General features: G+C 42.5%; 2 protein-coding genes across 4 annotated transcripts; both read left to right on the forward strand.

The window, feature by feature from the left end:
- The first annotated feature begins 4,108 nt into the window (after positions 1 to 4,108).
- fam131ab (family with sequence similarity 131 member Ab) lies at positions 4,109 to 17,137 on the forward strand. 3 transcript variants are annotated; one of them, XM_053507695.1, is made up of 6 exons: positions 4,109 to 4,316; positions 8,218 to 8,354; positions 11,642 to 11,735; positions 11,858 to 12,040; positions 13,693 to 13,824; positions 15,299 to 17,137. In XM_053507695.1, the coding sequence occupies exons 3-6, from the start codon at positions 11,666 to 11,668 to the stop codon at positions 15,778 to 15,780; spliced, it is 867 nt and encodes a 288-aa protein (XP_053363670.1). In that variant the 5' UTR covers positions 4,109 to 4,316; positions 8,218 to 8,354; positions 11,642 to 11,665; the 3' UTR covers positions 15,781 to 17,137. The 3 variants fall into 3 exon arrangements, with proteins under 3 accessions (XP_053363670.1, XP_053363669.1, XP_053363668.1); XM_053507694.1 differs by lacking the exon at positions 8,218 to 8,354; XM_053507693.1 differs by lacking the exons at positions 4,109 to 4,316; positions 8,218 to 8,354 and adding an exon at positions 9,937 to 10,108.
- Positions 17,138 to 20,066: 2,929 nt separating this feature from the next.
- Positions 20,067 to 22,832, forward strand: LOC128533612 (heat shock protein beta-7-like). Its single transcript, XM_053507897.1, has 3 exons — positions 20,067 to 20,666; positions 21,610 to 21,731; positions 21,832 to 22,832. The coding sequence occupies exons 1-3, from the start codon at positions 20,375 to 20,377 to the stop codon at positions 21,982 to 21,984; spliced, it is 567 nt and encodes a 188-aa protein (XP_053363872.1). The 5' UTR covers positions 20,067 to 20,374; the 3' UTR covers positions 21,985 to 22,832.
- The last annotated feature ends 24 nt before the right edge of the window (positions 22,833 to 22,856 follow it).

A 22,856-nucleotide genomic window follows, 5' to 3' on the forward strand; every position in this document is an offset into this window, starting at 1 on the left:
ATTACATTTATCTATATTTACGTACAACATAAAAAAACACCTAAATGTAACAAATTAACTAAAATGAATATGAATTATAATAATTGACAAACTTGAAACTAACTGTTTCAAGACAATATTCATATTAATGTTCTAATAAATAAAAATATTAATGAATAAATAAATAAAAATACAGTTCTTTAATGAATAAACCTGCAACTGTTTCCTTATTTTAAATGATGTAACTGCAATCCTAAAACACTGTTGTACTAATAATGATATCTGATTAAAAAACAAAATCAAGCTATTTTTTTTATTTATTAATCCTCCGAAATTGTGTACTTTAGCTACAATATTTGTGATAATTTAAACACGTGTATGGCTCGCAGTCGTCGTGTTCACCGAGTGTGTGGATGGAAAAACGGTCTGAAAAACACCAGTGGGTCATTTCCTCTTCATTTGATGCACTGTGGTTAATTAGGAAGAGGAGCGTGTTTGTGTGTGTGTGTGTCTGTGTGTGTGTGTGTGTGTGGGAAGCAGGGCGGTGTAGGGTGTTCCTCCCAGGATAAATAAATAATGCACCATGTTTAAAGATCAGCTATTTTTAACATATTATGTAAAAATGTGTGTGTGTGTGTGTGTGTGTGTGTGTTATATGTGTGAGAAATAGTAAAGATAGATCCATATAAACCTCTTGGCGAAAGCAAAAATATCTCAGAACTTATCTTTGATGTTATGATGCTTATCAGAACTTGTGGTCCTCACAACTACAGTCATATAGTCAATGTGTGCGTGTGTGTGTGTGTGTGTGTGTGTGTGTTTGTGTGTGTGTGTGAGAGAGAGAGAAAGAGAGAGAGAGAGAGAGAGAGAGAGAGAGACAACACATTTCCAAATACTCTATTAACATGAAGAATCCTATTCAAACCCACATCAACAGGAAGCTTGAACAGCTGGAACTGGCTATTATAGAGAATAAACAGCCTTCAGACTCTCTGATTACTGAGCACGAACTTTAAAACAAAATTAACAAACTGAAACCAAAGAAAGCTTCAGGACCTGATGGGATCCCAAAATGGTGTAAAGTATTCTAAAGAACAATTAAAATAAACCAAATTACAGAAACACTACAAAGTAACGATTTGACACGAACATATTCCATTTTTTTATTGCTCCTTTTTATTATTTTTTAATCTATCTATTACTGTTGTGATCTTCTTAACATTTTAACACATCCACATGTTTTCTTCAATCTCATTCATGTTCTTTTGTTTTCTTACTTTTTTCTCCTTTATGTTTATTATTTAAAGTAAAGTTTAAACATTATGTGAAAAGACATGCAGTTTTACCATCTAACCTGAAGGAGGCGCTAAGATACAGCTTACTAATGCAGAGAGAGTGAGAAACAGATAGAACAAAAAAAACAGAAAAGAAGAGCGACTGGCTTATTCTCTTCTGTTGTTTTTGGTTAGTTTTTCTTCCTTTTCTTTCTTTCTCCTTTTGCATTTGCATTTCTTTCTTTATTTTTCATCTCTTCTTTTTCTTTATCCTTCCCTTTTCTACTCTTTCTTTTCTTACTCTGTGTATTACTTGCTGTATTTCTGTTACGAGCGAGTAACCACTCAGGATCGCTGGCAGTGAGAGACGCCGGTGTGTTTACTGGGAGGATTTACTCTCGGATGTAGTGATGTATTTCAGCAGGAGGATGAGGATGATGAGGAGGAGGATGAGGAGGAGGACGAAGATTGGGAGCCATGTCGGCACCTTGTTACGGTTAAGGTTAGAAAGTGGGCGTGGCTTGTGAGAGTACAGTCACTCGCCTGCGATGAGGAGTTCCGCACTGAATCACTGGCTTATCTTTTCAACGCTAAAAATAATATCAAACATTCAGAATCTCCTTTGCTGAAAATGTTCCAGTTGTTGCTGAGTGTTTTCCAACAGTGACCCCATGAACTCCGCCTCCTTTCCCAGAATCCCCGGTTATTATTTTTGCAGTTATACATCTGATGGTTTCTCTTGCTTTCTTTCCGCCGCTCCCACTCGTCAGATCTGAAGCGTCTGAGCAACGTGTGATGTTCAGGAGAAGCGAGAGAGAGTGTGGGTCAATGCTCGCCTCTATGTTTAGAGTGTGTGTAGGCGCATGGTTACACAACGCACGCACACACACACACACACATACACACGCACCAAGAATCTGCAAGTTGAGTCTCACATTTAAAGGGAAGCTGGAAATGAAAGATTGATGTGGAATTAACTTTATGGATCATGTTGTTGATTCATTAATAATTAAATGCTTTACTTTATTATTTAACTTTGTATATAGTTTTGTAAAAAGATTAAAATTGAGCAGCTCTACGTTGAAGAATGATGCAGAGACACCAAATCGACCTTCATGTGGATGGAAAAGAGTGGACTCATCAGATAGAGCTGCTCTACATAGGATAAATGAGCAGAGCCACCAGCCGGGACTGCTCTATGCACTGGAAACAGAAGGACCCAAAAGACAGACCTCCGAGTGGCGCAGTGGTAAAGTGCTCGTCCTATCTGGAGATCGCGAGCCCGATTCCCGGGTGATGCTGTAACCTTTCGCAGCCGGAGGCCTAGAGAGAGCTGATTGGCTGATCTCTCGCAGAGGGGAGGGATGAGAGGTACTTAGTGCTCACACATTAATCACGACTCTACAGCCAATCAGGGGTGTCTGTGAGCTCATGCAAGCGGGAAAAAGCGGATAGCGCTGTCCTCCGAGTGTGTTTCTCCGCCCCCAACAGTGCGTGAGCGAGCAATTCGAAAAAGATGCGATCAGCTGGCGTCACGTGGTTAGGAGGAAACACGTGATAGTCTTCGGCCCTCCCGACTGAGTGGTGGTAGTAGCCTTAATGTCGGAGCCCCCTAGTGACGGGGAGGAATTGGACACGACTAAATTAGGAAGAAAATCGGGGAAAAATCCAAAAAATAAAAGAAGGACCCAAAAGTCAGACCTGCTCTACCACAGGTCTACAGACCTTAGCCACCAGTCGCCCCTGCTCTGTGTAACAGAAACAGCATGGTGGTGTAGTTGTTAGAACTGTAGCTTTGCACCTCCAGGTTCTGAGTTCGATTCCTGCCTCAGGGTCTATGTGTGTGGAGTTTACATGCTCCTCAAGCTTTTGTACAATTTTCTTCTGTAAAAGAACTGTATAAGACAAACCAAAGAGCATCTTCACAGAGTAGTGTATAATATAATCAAATATAATGTAATATAATTTAATATAATAATACCCTGCACAATGCTCAGTGTTACTGCACCTCACATTAACTGTACTGCTGCTTTAATATGACTTTCTGTTTAATGCATTAAAAATCATGAAGTCCCTGAGCAAACAACAGCAGAGCCAGTCACGTGACTCACTCATCTGTTCAACATTGGATGGGTTTCTTACACGCATTAATTTAAAAATAATATCAATAAAAATAAGGTACAATATCTGTTGCATTGCGCTGTCCAGTTCCTGTTCTGTCGTCTTCTCAGATGTGGAAATGAAATGTTTTTGATATTCCTGCTGCACTGTTACAGACAAATAAGCTTAAATCATCAAAGAGACGGAATAAGGCGTCCTTTTATTAGCGCCCTGTAAATCACGTGATCAATCAGACGCATTTTATTGGATGTAGAACTTTTTGATCTGTAAAAAGCATTAAAAATCACATGGTGTACTTTTCAGAAAATCGACAACTTAATAAAGTTAAAAAAGGCTATTTATTGGCCTAAACCGAAGTTACAAGCTCGAGCGCTTAATGATCTAAATGTTCTATGGTTTTTTCACCGGCTCAGGGAGGAGAACTCAATTAACCAATCAGTGACGTCAGCACCATGTATACCACACCATCTATACATATAATGCTACTGAGGGGAATATGTACTGTACTGTACTGTACTGTATTGCGCTCGCGCATTCTCTCTCTCTCTCTCTCTTTCTCTCTCTCCCCTGTTCGTCCAATCACATCTCGTTCCGCCTTCATATATCTCGCCTTGTGGGCGGAGCCAAAACGGGCAGGATTTATTAAGCGCAGCTCGCGCACTCCCGATTTCTCACTCATTTACTCGTGTTTACTCGTGTTTGCGCTCGTGCAAAAACAAAACAAAAAAAAGAAAACGAACAACCACATAGAGCAAGATTTCAGACGCTGGAGAAGAAAGAGCAGGCAAGTGAAAAGAAAAAGAAGAATAAAAAAGAAGAAGAAGACCAGAGTCAGAGCCAACCAATGCTGCGGCCGCCGACTGGGAGCTCGAGCACGCACGCGCTGTCCCGCCGCCAAGGTGCTGAAACGCACGCGTCGAGTCTTCCCCGCGTGACGTAGTGGTGAGTGCGGGGCGGGGTGTGTGTATGTGTGTGTGGTTGGGGGGCTCGGTGGGGGTAAACAACAAACAACAACAGGACAGAGAGAGAGAGAGAAAGCAAAGCATGAAAGTTGCAAGGGTAACCGATTAACCGGACGCGGAAACGAGCAGCGCCCTATAGAGAGAAAGTGGTGTGTGTGTGTGTGTGTGTGTGTGTGTTGATGCACTGCAGGTCAGTGTGTAAGCATGGGCTGCGTCGCCTCCAAGACCCCCGTAGGTAAGGACCGCACTTCCGCTCTGCCTGCTCCGAGCACGAGAGAGAGAGAGCACGTTGCGTGAAACACCGCACCGCACGAGCTTTCATTGTGCACGTGTGGATTCTGCGGGCTTTTAATGCGCGCGCGTGTGTGTGTGTGTGTGTGTGAGAGAGCGAGCATGGTACACAGGATGCAGGATGGTCCGCAGCGTGTGTGTGTGTGTGTGTGTGTGACGGCAGTAATGCGGACTGGATGCTGCTGATGCTGCGCTCGCGACCCTGCAACACTATTCACGCATGGAAAAAAAAAACGCATGATGGAGATGCGGCGGCGCGCGAGGACCCAGTCCACCATTGCTCAGGGACGGGACTGCGCACGCGAAACGAATATAATATAATATGAGATAGGGCCAAAAGTTTTGGCACCCGTGCTGTGATATACTAACTTCATACACTTGAAATTATAGGTTTGCACCAATAATGTGTTTCAAACATGAGGAAGCGTTCTTTAAAAAATAATGGCACCCCATTACAAAGAATATCTGGTTAGTCGTTGTCAGTAAAGTGTAACAGGGGTCGGAGACACTTGTAGAGTAGAAGTGAAACTCTCACATTATTATAGCCTGGTGTGAAGATGTCTACAAAACTACACACAGCTTCCAGTAGTAACACATGTAGAGATACAGATAAAGATACAGGCAAATTTACAGGTAGAGACACGGGTACAGAGGTAGAGGTACAGGTGTCCTCGCCCTAACTCCCCACAGGCAATAGCCAAGATGAGTCTCGGCAGTAATATATAAGTCAAACGCTGCTTAGAGCCATGACACACACACACACACACACACACACACTGTTAAGTTGAGGTGAGGTCATTTTAACCGTCACACTCTTCCAGATGGCCCGAGCTGCTGGTGGCCTCGAACCTTTCCGCCTGTTGCTCAGTGTGAGGCGGTGAGTGTTTCTCACACCAGATGGACTCGATACGGACAAACGGGGACAAGACGAAAAATTCCCGGTGTTGCGTTAATGCCTACGGTGTTGGGTTCGCTCGTGCTGCTTCAGGGTGCAATTTATACCACCGGTGGAGATGTGCGTTCACAAACTCAACACCATGCTGTTTCAGCACAGTCCTAACTTGTGTGAAGTGTTTGTTTATTGCACACCGTAGCTGTTACAGCATACTATACTCAGTGTTAGTGTTAAATTAACACTACGGCACATCTACAGTGTTTACGTCAAACGTTTACAACACTCCACTCAGCTATTTCACCACATCTGGACTAAACACTGCTAACTGAACACGGTTAATGCAGATGAATTAACTGCCAGTTAAAGCACTTGAGAGCGGATTCAACACTCAATAAAAGCTCAATAAAACTGGGCTAATTTTTAGTATTAAATTAACTATAAAGTGTTGGTTTGTGTGTAAAAAATAAATCTCTGCTTTACAATTAAAAATGGAACCAAATACTGTGGGATGTAACTAAGTACTCTGACGATTGATTAAACACTGCATGTAGTATTTGTATTGAGTAATGAATCACTAACAGTTACAGTAAATAAACAGTTGCTTTAACACGTCTGCGGTGTTTGTTTTTAGTCGGAGGACCTGGACTCTGAGGTGGATCCGTGATGGTTCATTACTCTAGAGCGGAAATAAACACTGTAGCTGTGAATCCAATGCCATAGATGTGATTTCAGTAGAAATACACTGTGCATATCCTCAGTGTTTTTGGTGTCAAAGTGAAAAGGTTTTGTGAAGTCAGTCTGCGATCAGTCAGTACGCAGATTAAAGACCATGAAATAAAGAAAATCATGTTTTTGATTACGGTATATCAGACTGAGTGGCTAGCGATAATGTGACTCTAATCAAATATGAATTGGTTATGATTTGATTTTGATTGAGAAAAGATTCAATACTAAAATCCTCAACGATAAGTGTGTGTGTTGCACTAGACACTAATGAGGATTTTGAGATTAATGACAAATCCAGGACCGCACCTCACACGCAAAGATGTTTTTCATCATGTCTTTGGTTTCACTGGCTCGAGCGGGTTGAGGGGCGAGGTCGGAGCCTTACACACGCCGCTGTGCGCAGTGAAAAGACCCGCGGCGTGTCGAGTATCATCCGGAACATAACACGAGCGATGATAAAGAGGAAGCGCAACCCAAGTCGCTGCTGTAGTGAGGGTGTCGATGCGGCGGCTATGCAGGAGGCTGCGCGCTCACATGCAGGGTACAGTAGAGCTGTAACTCACACCGCTGCACTGTTACGCGGGATCATTAGCACAGGTGCAGGTTGACTGAACCACCAGGGGCTAAAAGGTACTTAGGTCAGCTGGTACTCGTGCTAAAACACATGAAACATCTTCAGTATCATTTTTATAACTTAAAATCGGTCATGCTAGTCATTTAGAATTTATAAAATGTGAACATGAAAAAAAACATAAGCTGCATTTTTTGCTTTAAAACAGAAAGTGGATATTTTTCTGTTTCAAAGCAAAAGCACTGCATTTGTAGAATATCACAAAACAAATCCCACAAGATTAGCTGTTAAGCTAGCTGTAAAAAAAAAAACTGAAAAAACTAGCTATCGTTCAAAATCTATAAATGAAATCAGCTAAATCATTTAAAAAATAGAATGAGAATATTGTGAAAAAAAGTAGAAAATCCAACTAGCTCAAAGGAGTTAATCATCTAGAAGGAAGCTAACTCGTGCATTAGCCACTTTAAACACCAGACGTGCATGATGTCAGATGTAGAGAAAATTAATCAAGGCTTTTCAGTCAAGTTCCAATCAACAGTGATGTGGAGTATTATTATTACTGTTATTATTATTATTAGTAGTAGTGATATTAGTAGTAGTATAGTTCACAACTAATACTAAACTATTACTGACCTGTTTTGCATGGGCTGCCAGGCAGGAAGTGATGTCACCTGTGGCATTTTGGTGAGATGCTACTTCCTGGTGGATCTCCACGGATATTCGTGCACTTGTGAACCATCGTGACTTCCTGTCCTCAGGTCTGCAGTTTGTCGCATGACGTCCTGAAACAGCAGCGTGCGCTGTTTAACATTGGCTTTATTAAAGCATGCACATAAAATGAAACGATACCTGAGAAAAAAAAGTTCAAATGCACACACACACACACACACACAAAAAAAACTATGATCTGCCTTGTTCCAACCTGTACATCTGGTTGCCATGGTAACTGACCGAGGACGCCCAGTGATTGTTTGGATGGTAACAACACCTGACATCTACACTTCCTCAAAACTTTTAAATTTAAAACCACAAAAATAAAACATATTGTGTAACAAAAAGTTTTATTTCTCGTGATCATACAAGGAAATATTAGCGCTGATTCTTAGCTAGCTGTTATTAATTCTTTTGGTTTGCTAATTTCACTTCTTTTGAAATGTGTACCATAAATCAAATGGTGGCATCAATAAATTTAAGGAAAGAAAATAGTTTAAAGAAAAAAAAACTATTTTTTTTTAAATTAATGTTACGTTAATAAAGATACCTTTTTATTTACTAGTTCTACTTCTCTGACATCATCCCAAAAAAAAGTTTACATTCAGGCATCAGGTGGCGTGTCATACGCAAACATGCTAACATGCTACATGCTGTGATGTCATGTAATGTTGTTCCTCTCCACAGTGGCGGGCGGACGGTTTCGCCTGGACTGGAGCGCTGAGAGCTCCTTATCTGACCTCGCGCTTTTGGGCGGGACCGAACACAGAGGGTTGCCACGCCTCCTGAGCGTCCCATTCGAGGAGCTGGACCGATACCTCGAGGTGCTAACATTTTTTTAAAGAAAAAAAAAAAAGCTTTGTGTGTGTATCAGATCGTCTGGAAATAGAAGAACGCTGAACTCATGTTCTTTTAGCCACCCACCACCGAGCCTCATCATGCGCCTGGAGCCGAGAGAACCAAGAGAGAAGAAAGAGAGAACGTCTCCCACACACTACTTGAGTCGTTATAAAGAGCCGACAGAAATAGCAGGCATTTTTGTCTCGCTACTCATCTTGTTCTCTAGCTAATCTTCAGGTTAATGCTAAGTCCATGGTTGCTGTTATCTATGTACGAGAACGAGAATAATCATTCACTTGACTAAAATCAGAAATCAATTTATCAATTGTTTAAAGCAAACAAGTGACTAGATTTCGCACACAAGGCTAGACACTAATCTCTCATGTATTTACTAGCAAACATAATATAGTTTAGTGCTTAGCCTGGCAAACACAGTACGATATACTGTAGTTCCGTGCTTAGCTTAGCAAGCCAGAGATACACAGACGGTTTAGGATTTAGTGTTTAGCCGTTAGTGTTTATCATGAGACTTTTTTTTTTAGCTGTGTAAGCGATTTACACATGCAGTGTTAGCATAAAGTTTGAATTTTTTTCATTTAAGTTTTAATGATTTTAAATGTAAGACGTCTTAATCGAGCCTCTGCTGAAACAAACTCATCTCCACTTTTCTTCAGCATCTTTTACTGATTAGCTCATTAGCATAACTAATTAGCATAACTAAACCGCTCGTTCTGTTCTCAGGTCCCAGCTCTATGCATATGTATGAGTAAACATGCAGGAACTGCGGAACACAGTGGGACTTCACGCTCAGAGTCACGAATTACAGCCTCAGCACCTCGCTGTGTGAGAACGCGCTAGCATTTGTTAAGCTAATGTTGCCATTACAACCACAAATTAATGTTTATGGTTAGGGTTTGCTAGGTTAGTTAGCTTGCTTTGCTAAAGCATGTGATTTGTGGCTAAACGTCCACTCCCTTAGGTGTTAGAGAACTCGTTAATTTGCCTCCTCTGAAAGTTTAGCTGTGGAGGAATTAAATAACTCTCTACCCCGAAAGCCATTAAGACGTTTTTCTGCCTTCAATTGATCGAGTGTTGCTAATTAACCTTGCTAATTAGCAACCTGTGAGTCACGTGATAAAACTACACCCTTTCTTATTGGTTACACTCAAAGCTTTACAGAAATTATTTAATTTTTCTATACTCCACAACATGAGCCGAAACACTGATATATAAAGTTAATTATTACAATAATTCAGTTATAAAATTCAGTTGTGTTTTTTTTTTTTTTATAATAAAAGCATTTATCCAACATAAAGCAGCAACGTGCATTTAACAGGCAGCGCTGTGTGTGTTTGTGTGCGCGCGCGGAAAGGGAGAGAGAGAGGGAGAGAGAGGGAGATTTTGATTTGGAGCGCGAGCCACCCAATTGAACTGTAACCGTTCGATGTGACGTGACGCTAGTGACGTCACTCTGGGCATCGCGGCGACACGAGCTGTCCCACAGATTACCCCCCCCCCCTCCCCATCCACCCCGGAGAGAACATCAGTTCCGCGGTGACCGGTTGCTATAGAAATGCTGTTTTTTTTGGCGACTGAATTAAAGAGAGACAGAGAGGGAGGACGGGTCCGTTAGCTGAACGGCGACGTGGCATGTCCACTGTGAGGAGCGGTCTGCGCTCGCGCTGCCGGTGTGCACATGGAAAAGCTACTGTTCTTCTGCGGCGCGAGCGGCACCGGGGTACCCTGATCATTCTCTCTTTCTCTGTATATATATATATGTGTGTGTGTGTGTGTGTGTTTTATCTGTATAAGGTCCAGGTGCGTATTATGTTTTTGTATGAGGTCCAGGTGCGGTCGTGTCCCTCGCGCAACCTCTCACCGCTTCTTCTCTTGTTATGTTTTAACGAGCATCTCTCCCTTAACAACGTGTGTGTGTGTGTGTGTGTGGTGAGGGTGAGGACGGCGGCAGGACCGGTTACTCGGCGGTGCCGTTATGAAACCTGTGGCGCGCGCTTGTTGCTGCAGGGTGCCCGTGTGGATGAGGCTCGCGCGCTCCAACTCCATTTATAGACCGGGTTCGTCATGCTGTCGCGCGCGCGCAGGATTCCGGTTTACATCCGGTTAATATACATGTGTATGAGCGTCACTGTTTCAGGTTTTTCACACAAGCAGGCCGACGAACAGGTAATGTGTGTGTGTGTGTGTGTGTGTGTGTGTGAGAGAGAGAGACAGAGTCTAAAGAAGTTATTGTCATTTTAATACACTTGGATCTCTCTCTCTCACACACACACACACACACGCAGAGACATCAGCCATGCAGCACCTGGAGAGCCCGCGCGCGTGTGTGTCAGACGTTAACGCGGTCACTCGGTCAACAAACACACTGAACCCGAAACGCACCTCGCGCGCGCGGATCCTGATAAGCGAGCGAGCGTGCGTGTGCGCGCGCCACACGCTCACCGAGGCTATAAAAAGCAGCGTGGTGCCGCGGTGACGTCAGCAGGTGACGGAGCTGCAGAACGAGAGAAAGCCTCATGTGTTACTGTAATTCTCTTATTATTATTAGTATTATTATTTTAATTTCCCAGTCACATCCAAAACACCGTTAGTGTGATTGATGATAATAATCATTTAATTAGGTTTTGCTGGCGTTTTGTTTTTCAATTCAATAATTTTTTTTTCTAGTTTGTGTAGAATTTGACAAAATGAAATAGACATAAAAAAAGATTAGGTTTGTTAACAAGATCACACGTCTAAATCTTCTAAGTGCATGGAATAAAAATTTATGGTGGAAAAATCAAACCACATCCAATTAACTAATTAATTAATCCAATTTCCTGGGTAGTACAAAACTCAGATGTGGTGTAAATATGAAATAGTTGATGTATTGAATCACTGTAACAGCATTCAGTAACTCAGCAGCAGAGCTCTGCTTTGGTTTGTTTTCTATTTAATATTTAATATCGTATTGTAAATTATATTCAATATTCCTAGACTAGCATTCCCCCCCCCCCCTTTTTGCCTCTCCCCTTGGTTCTTATTGGCTCACATTTTTAGAAGGTTTCCTGTTTAGATTTACAGAATTTGACAGTGACGCACTTCTAAGAGTGAACCCATGTCCCCCTGCACTCCACACACACTTTCACCTTCGACTGAACCATAAACACTGCCTTATAGAATTATTCTGGAATTACTGTAGAACATCATCTTATTCTTATCGTCCACCTCGTCTTCTTCTTTTCCTTCATTTCCTGTCCTTTCTTATTTTCAGGTAAATGTTGAGGACCCTGTCACCATGTTGCCCAAATCCAGAAGAGCTCTCACAATTCAGGAAATCGCAGCACTTGCTAGATCCTCACTTCATGGTACACACACACACACACACACACACACACACACACACGTTTTTCTTCACATACTCCTGTACATTTCTGCATTTCTTCTTCTTCTTCTAATTGTCTGTATATGTAAATGTGTGTATTCACAGGTATCTCTCAGGTGGTGAAGGATCACGTCACAAAGCCGACAGCGATGGCGCAGGGACGTGTCGCTCACCTCATTGAGTGGAAAGGATGGTGCAAACCCACAGACGCTCCCAGCGCCCTTGAGTCCGACTTTAACTCCTACTCAGATCTGTCTGAGGGCGAGCAGGAGGCCCGCTTCGCCGCTGGTCAGTGCTCACGCACGTGTGTGTGTGTGTGTGAGTGTGAGTGTATAGTAACAGAAATGTTTGTATTAACATATTACAGAAGTTGCTCTATGGTCAAAATAGACTAGCTTACAGTCAACTATCTAACTATCTTTTTAATAGTAATTATCTACCAAATGTAGCTAGCTAACGTGACTGTGCAAGAAGTACACCAGCTACCAGATGTGGTTAAGTTTAGCATTGTTTAAAACATTTTCATAATACAGTATATTATAAAAAAAAGAAAGCTAACTAACATAGCTATAAAAACTAGCTAGCATCATTAGGTACAATCAATCTACCATAAACTATAACGCTTTTAAACTAAATTGAAAAACAAAATTATATGCTGACATACAGAAAACTTGTCCACACTTTTGCTTTTAGCGTGATTAGCATTTTTTTGTGTTGCCATGAGTTGAATCGTAGCTAGCTGACTAGCATGTTGCATTCGCTAGATAAAGCTAACCTCTAAGATTTACAACTGTTGTAAGCGGAATAATAAATAATTTTTAATTCATGCTATGTTGTGTTAAATGATTAGATTAGCTACTGGCTAGTAGTTAATTCAGTATTTAATTCACGTTTTGATTAACGTTTTGATAAGATATTTAGTACACACTTTCACACGCATACTAGATCAGATCAAGACTTTAAAGAGATTAATGCTAGCCTACTTTAGCTAGCCAAGTGAAACCATGGAAACATTTTTTTGATGTGAAATGACTTGAATGGGAATGGGAATAAGTCAGACAGGGACTTGTGAAGAGAATTATGGTATGTCTGTATGTTGCCATGGAAACGGCACAGCTTTTTACCTCAGGAGCGCGAGTGGTGTGAAAAAGTGCTTTCTAGACGGTTTATCCTGTAGGTTAAGATGATATTTTTAAAAAGCACTGGAATCGAGTAGTTACCACAAGTGTGTGTGTGTGTGTGTGTGTGTGTGTGTGAGAGAGAGAGAGAGAGAGAGAGAGAGTGAGTAAAATCAGTTTAGGGGTGTGTGTGTTGGGGGGGGGGGGGTGAGAGTGCTTGCGATATCACCTGCAGGATGCTGGATGTCCGCCTGCATTCTCTCTCTCACACACACACACACACACACACACACACACACACACACACACACACACACACACACACACTTTGCAGCCTTTTCTACTGGAGTTTGGCATTTTTCCCAGGAGCAGAGTGTGTGTGTGTGTGTGTGTGTGTGTGTGTGTGTGTGTGTGTGATGAATGGACTGAATTGATCTTCACTGTACAGAACACATTTAGGGGTTTTGGGGGAGGGGCTGCTGCACTCTGATTGGTCGATTAAACAGTTGCAGGAAATTGATCCAAACTTGCTGAATCATAGAGCCAATCACACATCAGCATATATTACTGTGTGTGTGTGCGTGTGTGTGTAAATGCAAACTCTGTGGTTTGGTGTATGCGGCGGTGAGGTCATTTTGGTAGAGGACACTCGTGTGATGTCATCAGCATGTGTCATCGTGCTGTCAATCAAAAAGCAGAGCGTGCCATTTAATTAGGCCGTCTCCATGGCAATGTCACGCCCTCTACTGGAGTGTGCCTTTAGAATGTTCAAACTGAGTGTGTGTGTCTGTGTGTGTGTGTCTGTGTGTGTGTTTGTTGCAGGCGTGGCGGAACAGTTTGCCATTGCCGAGGCCAAACTTCGCGCCTGGTCTTCAGTAGATGGAGACGAGTCGAACGATGATTCATATGACGAGGACTTCCTGTCTGCTAACGAACCCACCACGCAGAGTACAGGTATGCGCGCACACACACACACACACACACACACACACCCTGACATCTTGCCCTATTGCAGTGTAAAATATGTAGAATTATTTATGATAAACTGCTAAGAAAGCAGTAAAACTAAATGAACAAACTGGGGAACAAGCCAGAGACCCATCAACTAATGATAAATAAATAATACTCAAACAGTGATACTATTATTACTAATAAATGAATAAATATAATCATTCTTAAAAATGAAAAAATAAATACATACTCCTATTAATGATAATACTAATAATACTAAATAAAAATAATTTGCTACTATTATCACTAATATTAGATCTGGATTTCAAAAATACTGTACAAAGGGAATTGTTTTCTCTAAAGTCCTTCCATAAGCAGCCATGTATTAGTATTAGTTTTAGTAAAATATTTCAATTTTAAAGTAAAAAAAACCCTAACGTACACCGGCGTCACTGTGGAGAAATGTAAAGTACAGGCGTGAAGCAGCGAGGAGACGGATGAGTGAGTGAATCAGAGAGTGAGCAAGTAAATGAAAGAGTGAGCAAGTGAGAGAGTGAGCAAGTGAGAGAGTGAGCAAGTAAATGAAAGAGTGAGCAAGTGAGAGAGTGAGCAAGTGAGAGAGTGAGAAAGTGAGAGTGTGAGTGTTCCAGGGTTTCTGACGTGACTTGGGATTTGCACTGACTCTGACGTGACTCAGGACACGTCGCTCCGCCTCACTACCTCACTGCCTCACTGTCAAATAATTACAGCCATAATAGTTATAACCATAACAGTAATATTAATAATAATAATAAGAATAAGAATAACAGTAGCTTATTGCCTCAAGTTTAAAAGATTTGAAATGTGATTTTTTTGGACAGCGTGTGAGTCATGGCACATTTATTCATTCTCTCTCTCTCTCTCTTTTCATTTTGCTCGCTGGTGCAATTTGATACCGCAGCTTCATTTCTCCTGCAAGTTTAATGTGCAGACTGAGAGAAGAAGAGACGAGCAGAGAGAAAAGAAAGGCAATAAAAAGGGAGGCGGAGCTGAAAGACAGAGAGAAGCGTATAAATGTTACATGAAGTGATGTGTAATGTTTAAAAAATACATTAAGTACATTTATTTTTTAAACAATTCATTAACAGAAATAATTAATGTTTTGTTTTGTTACATGTAGATTTGGGGTTAATGTGTTTTCTAATCACAGTTTACGTGATCGTTATTGCTGTTATAATATAATGAGGTGTTTTTCGGCGTGAACACGACTTAACACTTAACAACACTTTGAGAGCCCAAAAAAAAAAAAACATGAACATGGAAATGCAAAGCGAATTAAGCAAACATTAATTAAGAATAAAATCCGAACTCAGCAGCTCTACACCACAGCGCTGTCGACTACTGGATTCTGATTGGTCAGAAGTGCTGATTAATAAAAAGTCTAAACATTACACACACACACACACACACACACTCATGCCGTGTCGTCTTTCTGCAGATCTCTCTTCGTACCCTCATTACCTGCGTGACCTCATACACACTCGGGTCTGCGAGGCGAGGCTACGCGAGGCTGAAAGCGGCGTCGCAGTCGACCTTTCACCTCCGGCGGGGTTACCAGGGTCGCCACCGGACACGCTGGGGTCCAGCACGTACAGCCTGGACGATACACTCCCACTGCTTCGCGACCTCGGTCGCTGTGGTGACGACCTCACCGCCAAGATCCTGGGCGCGCTGCACGGCAGGGAGGACCTCCTTCTTTTGGCACGCCTCCAGCGAGCGGGGCAAAGGCGGGGCCATTCGTTCTCTGAGACGTTCGAAGAGGACGAGGCACCTTGTAAAGACTGCAGGGGTGGGGCTTGGTGCACGTCAGAATATTTGGCACGGAGGAAAGTTTCAGACGTCGCTTCGTCCGGAGTGGTGTCGCTCGACGAGGAAGACGAAGAAGACGCAGATGAGGAAGAGGAAGAGAGAGAGCAGTGAGCGTCTGCCATTTAATTTTGGCCACACCCAAAATTTCAAAGTTTCTGTTTGGAATGTTCGATTCGGCATGTTTGTTTTAGACTCCGCCCCTCGTCTTCGCCTACACGCAGCGGTCCGGTGTGGACTCTAGATATTTTTTTAAAGCGTCGCAACAATCTTTTCTGCAGCGCGGTGGGAGAGAAAGATGTTGAGGCTGGACTGGAGGTTACTACTTTAAAAACATTCAAAGAAAAAGAGACGTTAAAAAAGGAAAATGAATTGATGAAAAATGTTGTAAAAAAAAAGAAATGAAAGACTGAAAATTCTTTTCTGCATGTGTTGCAAGTTTGAATGCCTGAACGCTCGGATTTGCACCGTCCAGTCTCTTTTTGCACGGTTTTGTGAATTATGGCTGTCGTGTTTAGCTCCGCCCCTTTTCTCGTCTCAGGCCCCATTGCATTCTGGGGCGAGGTTGTGCATCCACAGGGCATGGCTGCTTGCTACAGAAACTCTTTAACGTAATCCGCCAAACGAACGCCGCCACAATCAGCGCCGAGAAAAAGCTGAAATGTTGAATGTTTGTTCTGTGACGGGAAAAAGTGTTTCACATTGAGGCGTCAAAAACAACATAGGGGTTTTTACCTGGACTAGTTTTATAACCACTCATTATTATTATTATTATTATTATTATAGAACCAGAGTGTTTTCTTTGTTAGCTTTTGGTCCTAAACTCCAGGCACAATGTTAGGAAGCGAGTCGCGTCGTCTCCACCGCAGCATTTGTGTCGAGGACGTTTCAGGGTTTGTGGGAAAGTCGTTCTATTTTTGTACATGTGATTTTTCGCGACGTGTCCGTTAGCGCGTGATGCCTCAGAAACGTTCTTCTCTCTTTTTCTTTTCCAGAAAAAACACTCGTTTCTTTAATCGTTCTTCGCTTCATTTCTTTCGAGAGGAACGATGTGACCGTGCTCGATCTGCCCTCTCACAGAGACAGCTCATTTTTTTATTCTCCATAAATGTCAAGTACTGTCTCTCTCTCGCTCTCACACACACACACACACACACACACACACACACACACACACACACTTAAACGGCTAATTTTGTTTGCTGATGGTCGTTCTGTCGTTGCCATGACGATCCACAGTTCCCTCCGACTGCATTAGTCGGGCTGTCAGTCTGCCGCTTGGTTAAATCTGATTGGCTCTGGGGGAAGATAAGACCCCGCCCACTTGTTTAGCTGTTGCTTTAAAAATGACAGACGAGTGTGTACGCATGTTGGACACTAACCCCACCTGTGTGTGTGTGTGTGTGTGTGTGTGTGTCTTTATAACTATCTACTACAAGACACTGTTTCAGATGTCTCTCAACTCAACGTGTACGGTTGAGTGCAAAAGTTTGTGCGCCCTAAAACAAAAAGTTTTCAATTAAATTAGGGATGCACCGAAATTTCGGCCGCCGAAAATTTTCGGCCGAAATAGCATTATCGGTTTCGGCCGAAACGTAAGAAAGCGCCGAAAATAAAAGCCGAAATTGTCGCCACGCCTCTCCCATCCTCCCGTCTCGTTCGCGCTGTCATTACGCATCAAACACGGAGTATGTCGGCGGTTTGGAAGCACTTCAAAGTTTCAGATGAGGACAGCAAAGTTGCAATATGCAACATTTTTTTAATACAAACAAAAAGAAAATATTTTAAACATGTTTTTTAATGAAGCCATTTTCGGTTTCGGTATCGGTTTTCGGCCAAGTGCATCCAAAAATTTCGGTTTCGTTTTCGGCCCAGAATTTTCATTTCGGTGCATCCCTAAATTAAATACATTTGTTCGTCTCGTCACAAGCCATGCTGATATTTGTCTCTGCAGCGTCTTCCGCACTGCATCTAAAACTTTGGTTTGTTTTTTTCAAACCTTATTAAAATCAATAAACAGTTTGTGGAGGGGGGAGGGGGGGGTGCATAAACTTTTGCACCCAAGACCATTCTACACTAATGAGATAGCGGTTTAGGGTGTGTCAAGGGTCACACACACACAAAAAACTGTAACAGTGTGAACAGAACTATAAAACTGTGTGTGTGTGTGTGTGTGTGTGTGTGTGTGCTGGGTATCGCGCAGGGCTTTTTGGCACCTCAGGGGATTTTTACCGCATCGTGCCTTTAATGCCAAGCGTGCCATCGACTTCACCTCGCGTCTGTTCCAACACTCAAGAGCTAAACTATAACGTTACGATCTTTATATTATTTCTAAAGCTCTTCTCTCCATCTCTCACCTTCACTCTCTCTCTCTCTCTCTCAGTTTATCTCAGTCCATGTCTATGTTAATCTCTCATTTAGTTTCTCTCTCTCTCATAGAATTTTATCTCTCCCTCTCTCTTATCACAGACTGACAGTTTTTGGGGCGGGGCTTTGCCTCACACCCAGCTCTTCTCTGATTGGTAGACTGTGCTGCCTGTCAGAGTGATTGACTCAGTTTTTGGCAGTTACACCACATCACAAGTGGCCTCGTTACACACAACTGGGTCTGCATTGAGTATGTGTTTGTGTGTGTGTGTGTGTGTGTGTGTGTGTGTGTGTGTGTGGTGGAGTTGTGTCCAAAATGTCCATCCAGTGTAATAGAACGTGAAACATGAGATAAAAGGAATAAAAGGAAGTAATGTCTTAACACACATCAGCTTTAACTGTTCACACACACACACACACACACACACACACACACACACACACACACACACACACAATGATTAACGTGCAAACCCACATCTGAACCTGATGAAAACTATGACCCATCTTTATATTTTATTTATGTATTTAAATTCTTCTTTATTAATTGTTTTTGTTTTTCATGAAGTATTTGAATGCTGGTTGTTTTGAAATATAATAACTTTCTTTCTGCATCTGCCTTGTTTTAATCTTATCAATAAAATTATTAATGTTATTTGCAAAAAAAAAAAAAAAAAAGAAAAAACGCGTGTCTGTGACCTTTACATTTGTGACTATAACAGACGGCTGTGTCCCTGTTTATTGCCCAGCTGTAGGGGACGGTCCAAGCTGCGGTTTGTCCCCGAATCTGAAGGGAGCTAGATACCCAGTACTAAGAGATGGTTGTGTCCTAATCCATAACCGACACTAAGGGAAAGTCAAGTTCCAATTTTTATCCAACGAATCGGGTTGAGGACAGAAACCATTTACAATCAGTGATGCAGAATAAGGGAAGGTCACGTCCCAAATAGTGACTGATGTGTGAGAGGTTTAGTGTACAAATAGGGGGCGGTGTCCTCATTAGTGACAGAGATAAAGAGAGCTTTCATTCAGTTATTGATCACAGTAAATAAAGGCTGTGTCCCAGTTTTTGTCCAGCGGTAATGAACACTCTGACCTGCAGGAAAGGGACGGGCGTGTCCCGGCGCTTCACACTTCACACACAGGAAGTGAAGATGTGGTTCATTCGTCATCAACTTGGAATCAACGTAAACGTGGATTAAGTGTCTATTAGAGAATAATAGTGCGCAGTTTAAATGATTAATTTTATCAGATTTGCTCCGCCCCCTGTAAACAAACACTTTGACACATTTATAAACTCCACGATCCACAATAAAGAGACACGGACCGCCTAGAAGGAAACTGTTTACCACTTTCAAATAACTTAATTCGCTGCTACGACGTCTGGAACTCTTTGGTCATATTGATTAAACCATATGCACATGTCTAAGATGATTTTACACACACACACACACACACACACACCCTCCCCCAGCTCGGCTGCTCTGATCACAATCTCATCCATCTGCTTCCAGAATATACACGCGAGGAAAGGCCCGTGGAGATTTGGGAAGCACCCTACAGCCCAGCTGACAGTCTGCCCCATTGCATCATGGGTCATATTAACTGTGTGGAGAACACTGTTCCATCCAGGATGGTATATTTCCCAACAAGAAACCCTGGGAGAGCCTGAGCTGAGAGTCCTGCTGAATGAGAAGAAGAGAAGATGAGGGTCTATATGGTCTTCAGATCAGGGGACAAATCTGGGAAGTGAGTGAACTCTGAGAAAGCGACTGGAGCAGAATAACAGTCAAGATTTGGAGAGAGCTGAAACTCATCTCAGGACGCGGATATGGTCCGGGAACAGAAACCAGCACTGTAGATCATTTCTAATCATTAAAAAAAATAAAAAATCACATCAATTCGGGACTCAAATTAGCCTGGTTTTTAAAAAAGTTTTCAATTTCAAAACAAACTTGTCTAATATAATTTGATAAAATATGTCTGTTTAAAATGCATAATATTGTTCGATATTTTGGGGCTGTTTGTGTCAGGAGTCAGGCGTTTGAGCCGAGTGTTTCAGCAGCAGGTTGGTGGAGAACGTTGGTGGAGAACGTCGAGGAGCCGCGATGGTCGGTTGGTTCCCGTGTATCTTTCCCGCTCCTTTTGAAGTGTCTTCTGAAGAGCTTTTCCACGCCTTATCAGTTCTTCAGTTATTCCGGGAGCTCTGATGCCAAGAGCGAGGCCATGTATGGACACAGGAAGAGCAACGTTCAGACCCACAATGCACCTGGGCCACGGGGTAAATCAGACCCGCAAAATTCCCCGGCTCCAGAGTTGATCTTCTGCCTCATCCAGCACCATGACCTCTCTGACCAGCTGCTCTTCCTCACGCTCGTCCTCATCCTCATTCCGATCTTCAGCCAGGTACAGCTGCAGCAGCGTCACGTCCGTCCAAACAGCAGCTTCCTCTCCTCCTGCAGATTCGCTCTTCATGCCGTTCCTGGATCAGAGAGCGACGGCGCTTTTCGGGGGTCACGAAGGCGACTCGGAGACGTTCGTGAGCAAGAGAGAGACGTTTGGTGGTTGCCAGGGAGACGTGACATCCCACACAGGGGGTTACCGAGGTGACTGGAGCTGCGGAGACGCACACGGTGAGACGTGCAGCTGATAAACCAGACAAAGATTCTTACGTTTATAAAGTTGATGGGAGTGAAATGAGAAATAGATGGAAATGATTTTCTTTTTAAATTGTAGGTGAAAATAAATCATCCACAGACAAATGAGATGGCACAAATGATAGGATTATATATATTATAAGACATGATCTTTATTTATAAAATATTAGTGTTGAACCTCCACCTCGCTCTGAATCATGAAGGAGACGTGAGTGCTGGGACGAGGGAGAGCAGGAGGCTGTTTTTCTCTCGCAGCGTTATTTCTCCCTAGACCTTCCCGTTCATCAGAGCTTAGGCTCCAGACTGACCATTACATCATACAGACAGAGAGAGAGAGAGAGAGAGAGAGAGTAATCGTGTAGGAGAGAGGCAAATTGACAGAGTGAGAGAGTGAGAGATATTTGTACGGTGGAATTACAGGCACTTAAAAGCCACATTATCTCCGGAGGTTGGAGTAAAATCTCTCTCTCTCTCACACACACACACGCACACACATTTTATGGAATAAAGAGTGTGATGTAATCTAACAGACCTCATGAAAACACGTCTCTATGGTAACAGGTGCTTGTGTAAGCGCTTTGAGGCGTTTATGTAACATTTCAGGAAGGAGTCTCCAGTGTCAAGCGGTAACTTTCAGTTTTTTTGACATCAGGACAAAGGAGGAGTTTACGCTTCTGTGTGTACAGTTTATTAACTCAGAGCAAGAGAGAGAGAGAGAGAGAGAGAGAGACTGGTGCAGGGACGAGTGTGTGCAGCTTCTATAACGTCAGTGCCGACAGGGACAGGAGCTGCAGCTTTAAATGGATAAAAAAAAGGATGATGTACTTTAATAAGTAAGGTTTGTACTTGGTGAGATGGTGTCATAAGAGGAATAAAACACTGGTGTGTGTGTGTGTGTGTGTGTGTGTGTGTGTTGCAGTCAGTTCAGGAGCGATCTGGGTGGACGATCGTTATTACACCTCGGCAGACGTCAGTCGATTTGAGCCGCATGACATAGTGGTGATGGCCTTCAACAGCAGCGTTGTTATTCACGCTGAGAAGGTGTGTGTGTGCATGTGTGTGTGTGTGTGTGTGTGTGTGTCAAAATAGTTTAAGTGGAAATATATAGATATAAAACTGTCCCTTCTCTGCCCTCTCGCAGGTTGGAGATGACGGCTGTGTCATGGACAAATTTACCCACAAGGCTTTGCTGCCGGAGGACATGGACCCTCTGTCTGTTAGCGGGACCCTGACACCAGAGGGCGTACTCGTGATCAGTGTGAAAAGCCTGTCTAGATGCCCATCACGCCCCTGACCCTGAGCTTCCGACTCACCTCTTAATTATTAACCTTTGGCAAACACACACACACACACACACACACACCAGAATGCCAAGAAAGGTTAGAATTAACATGGTGTATTGCTGTAGTAACACAACTAGCATGAGCACTCTGAGAATACAGACAGGTCCAAAAGTATGTGGACAGTTAGAAAGTGTTTGTGTGTGTGTGTGTGTGTGTGTTTGTACTCCACCACCCACAGTGGGTGTATAACGAAGCCGACTGAAGTGTCGACCCTCAGCACCGCGCTGTGGTGATGTACAGAGGCACAAATGTTACAATTCCTCACCTTGTCCAAATACTTATGGACCTGACTGTACTAAATTCTTTTGCATTAAAGGTTAAATACATTAGTTTAGCAAATATTCCTTTAGCATGGTAGCATAAATCTACTAGCGACTGTTATTTAAAAAAAGTGCAGATAAGCTGCATGTAGCGTATGATTAGCATTTGCCACATTAGCATTGCTACGTGTTTGCTAATCCCTGACTGGAGTTAAAACGTAATGTGAACACAAATCTACATGTTTTATCTTTAACGTAAGTGAATACAATTTTAACAACACAAAAAAAGTGCCAACATGTCTAATGATGAATTTAAGCTAACATCATTAAGTTAGCCCAGTTAGCTCATTTAGCATGATGCTAGTGGACAGATGTTTGCTAACTCCTGACAGGCTCTAAAACGTAACAGATTTATTCCGTTGTGCTTAGCAAGTTAAATCTTATCTAAAAACATGCTAATGATGCTAATGATGGATTTTAGCTAGCTAAGAGTAAGTTAGCACAGTTAGCCTGATGCAAATAAAGTGTTAGTCATTACAATGTAGTTATATTAGTATTAAGTA

Source organism: Clarias gariepinus, chromosome 11 (genome assembly GCF_024256425.1).
Source record: "Clarias gariepinus isolate MV-2021 ecotype Netherlands chromosome 11, CGAR_prim_01v2, whole genome shotgun sequence".
Taxonomy (NCBI): domain Eukaryota; kingdom Metazoa; phylum Chordata; class Actinopteri; order Siluriformes; family Clariidae; genus Clarias; species Clarias gariepinus.

Coding starts and splice junctions, on each gene's coding strand:
- fam131ab (XM_053507693.1), top strand. CDS start 10,067: ATGGAAAAGCTACTGTTCTTCTGCGGCGCGAGCGGCACCGGG. Junction 11,736..11,857: donor TGCTAGATCCTCACTTCATG/GTACACACACAC, acceptor GTGTATTCACAG/GTATCTCTCAGGTGGTGAAG. Junction 13,825..15,298: donor ACCCACCACGCAGAGTACAG/GTATGCGCGCAC, acceptor GTCTTTCTGCAG/ATCTCTCTTCGTACCCTCAT.
- LOC128533612 (XM_053507897.1), top strand. CDS start 20,375: ATGACCTCTCTGACCAGCTGCTCTTCCTCACGCTCGTCCTCATCCTCA. Junction 20,667..21,609: donor GAGCTGCGGAGACGCACACG/GTGAGACGTGCA, acceptor TGTGTGTTGCAG/TCAGTTCAGGAGCGATCTGG. Junction 21,732..21,831: donor TTGTTATTCACGCTGAGAAG/GTGTGTGTGTGC, acceptor GCCCTCTCGCAG/GTTGGAGATGACGGCTGTGT.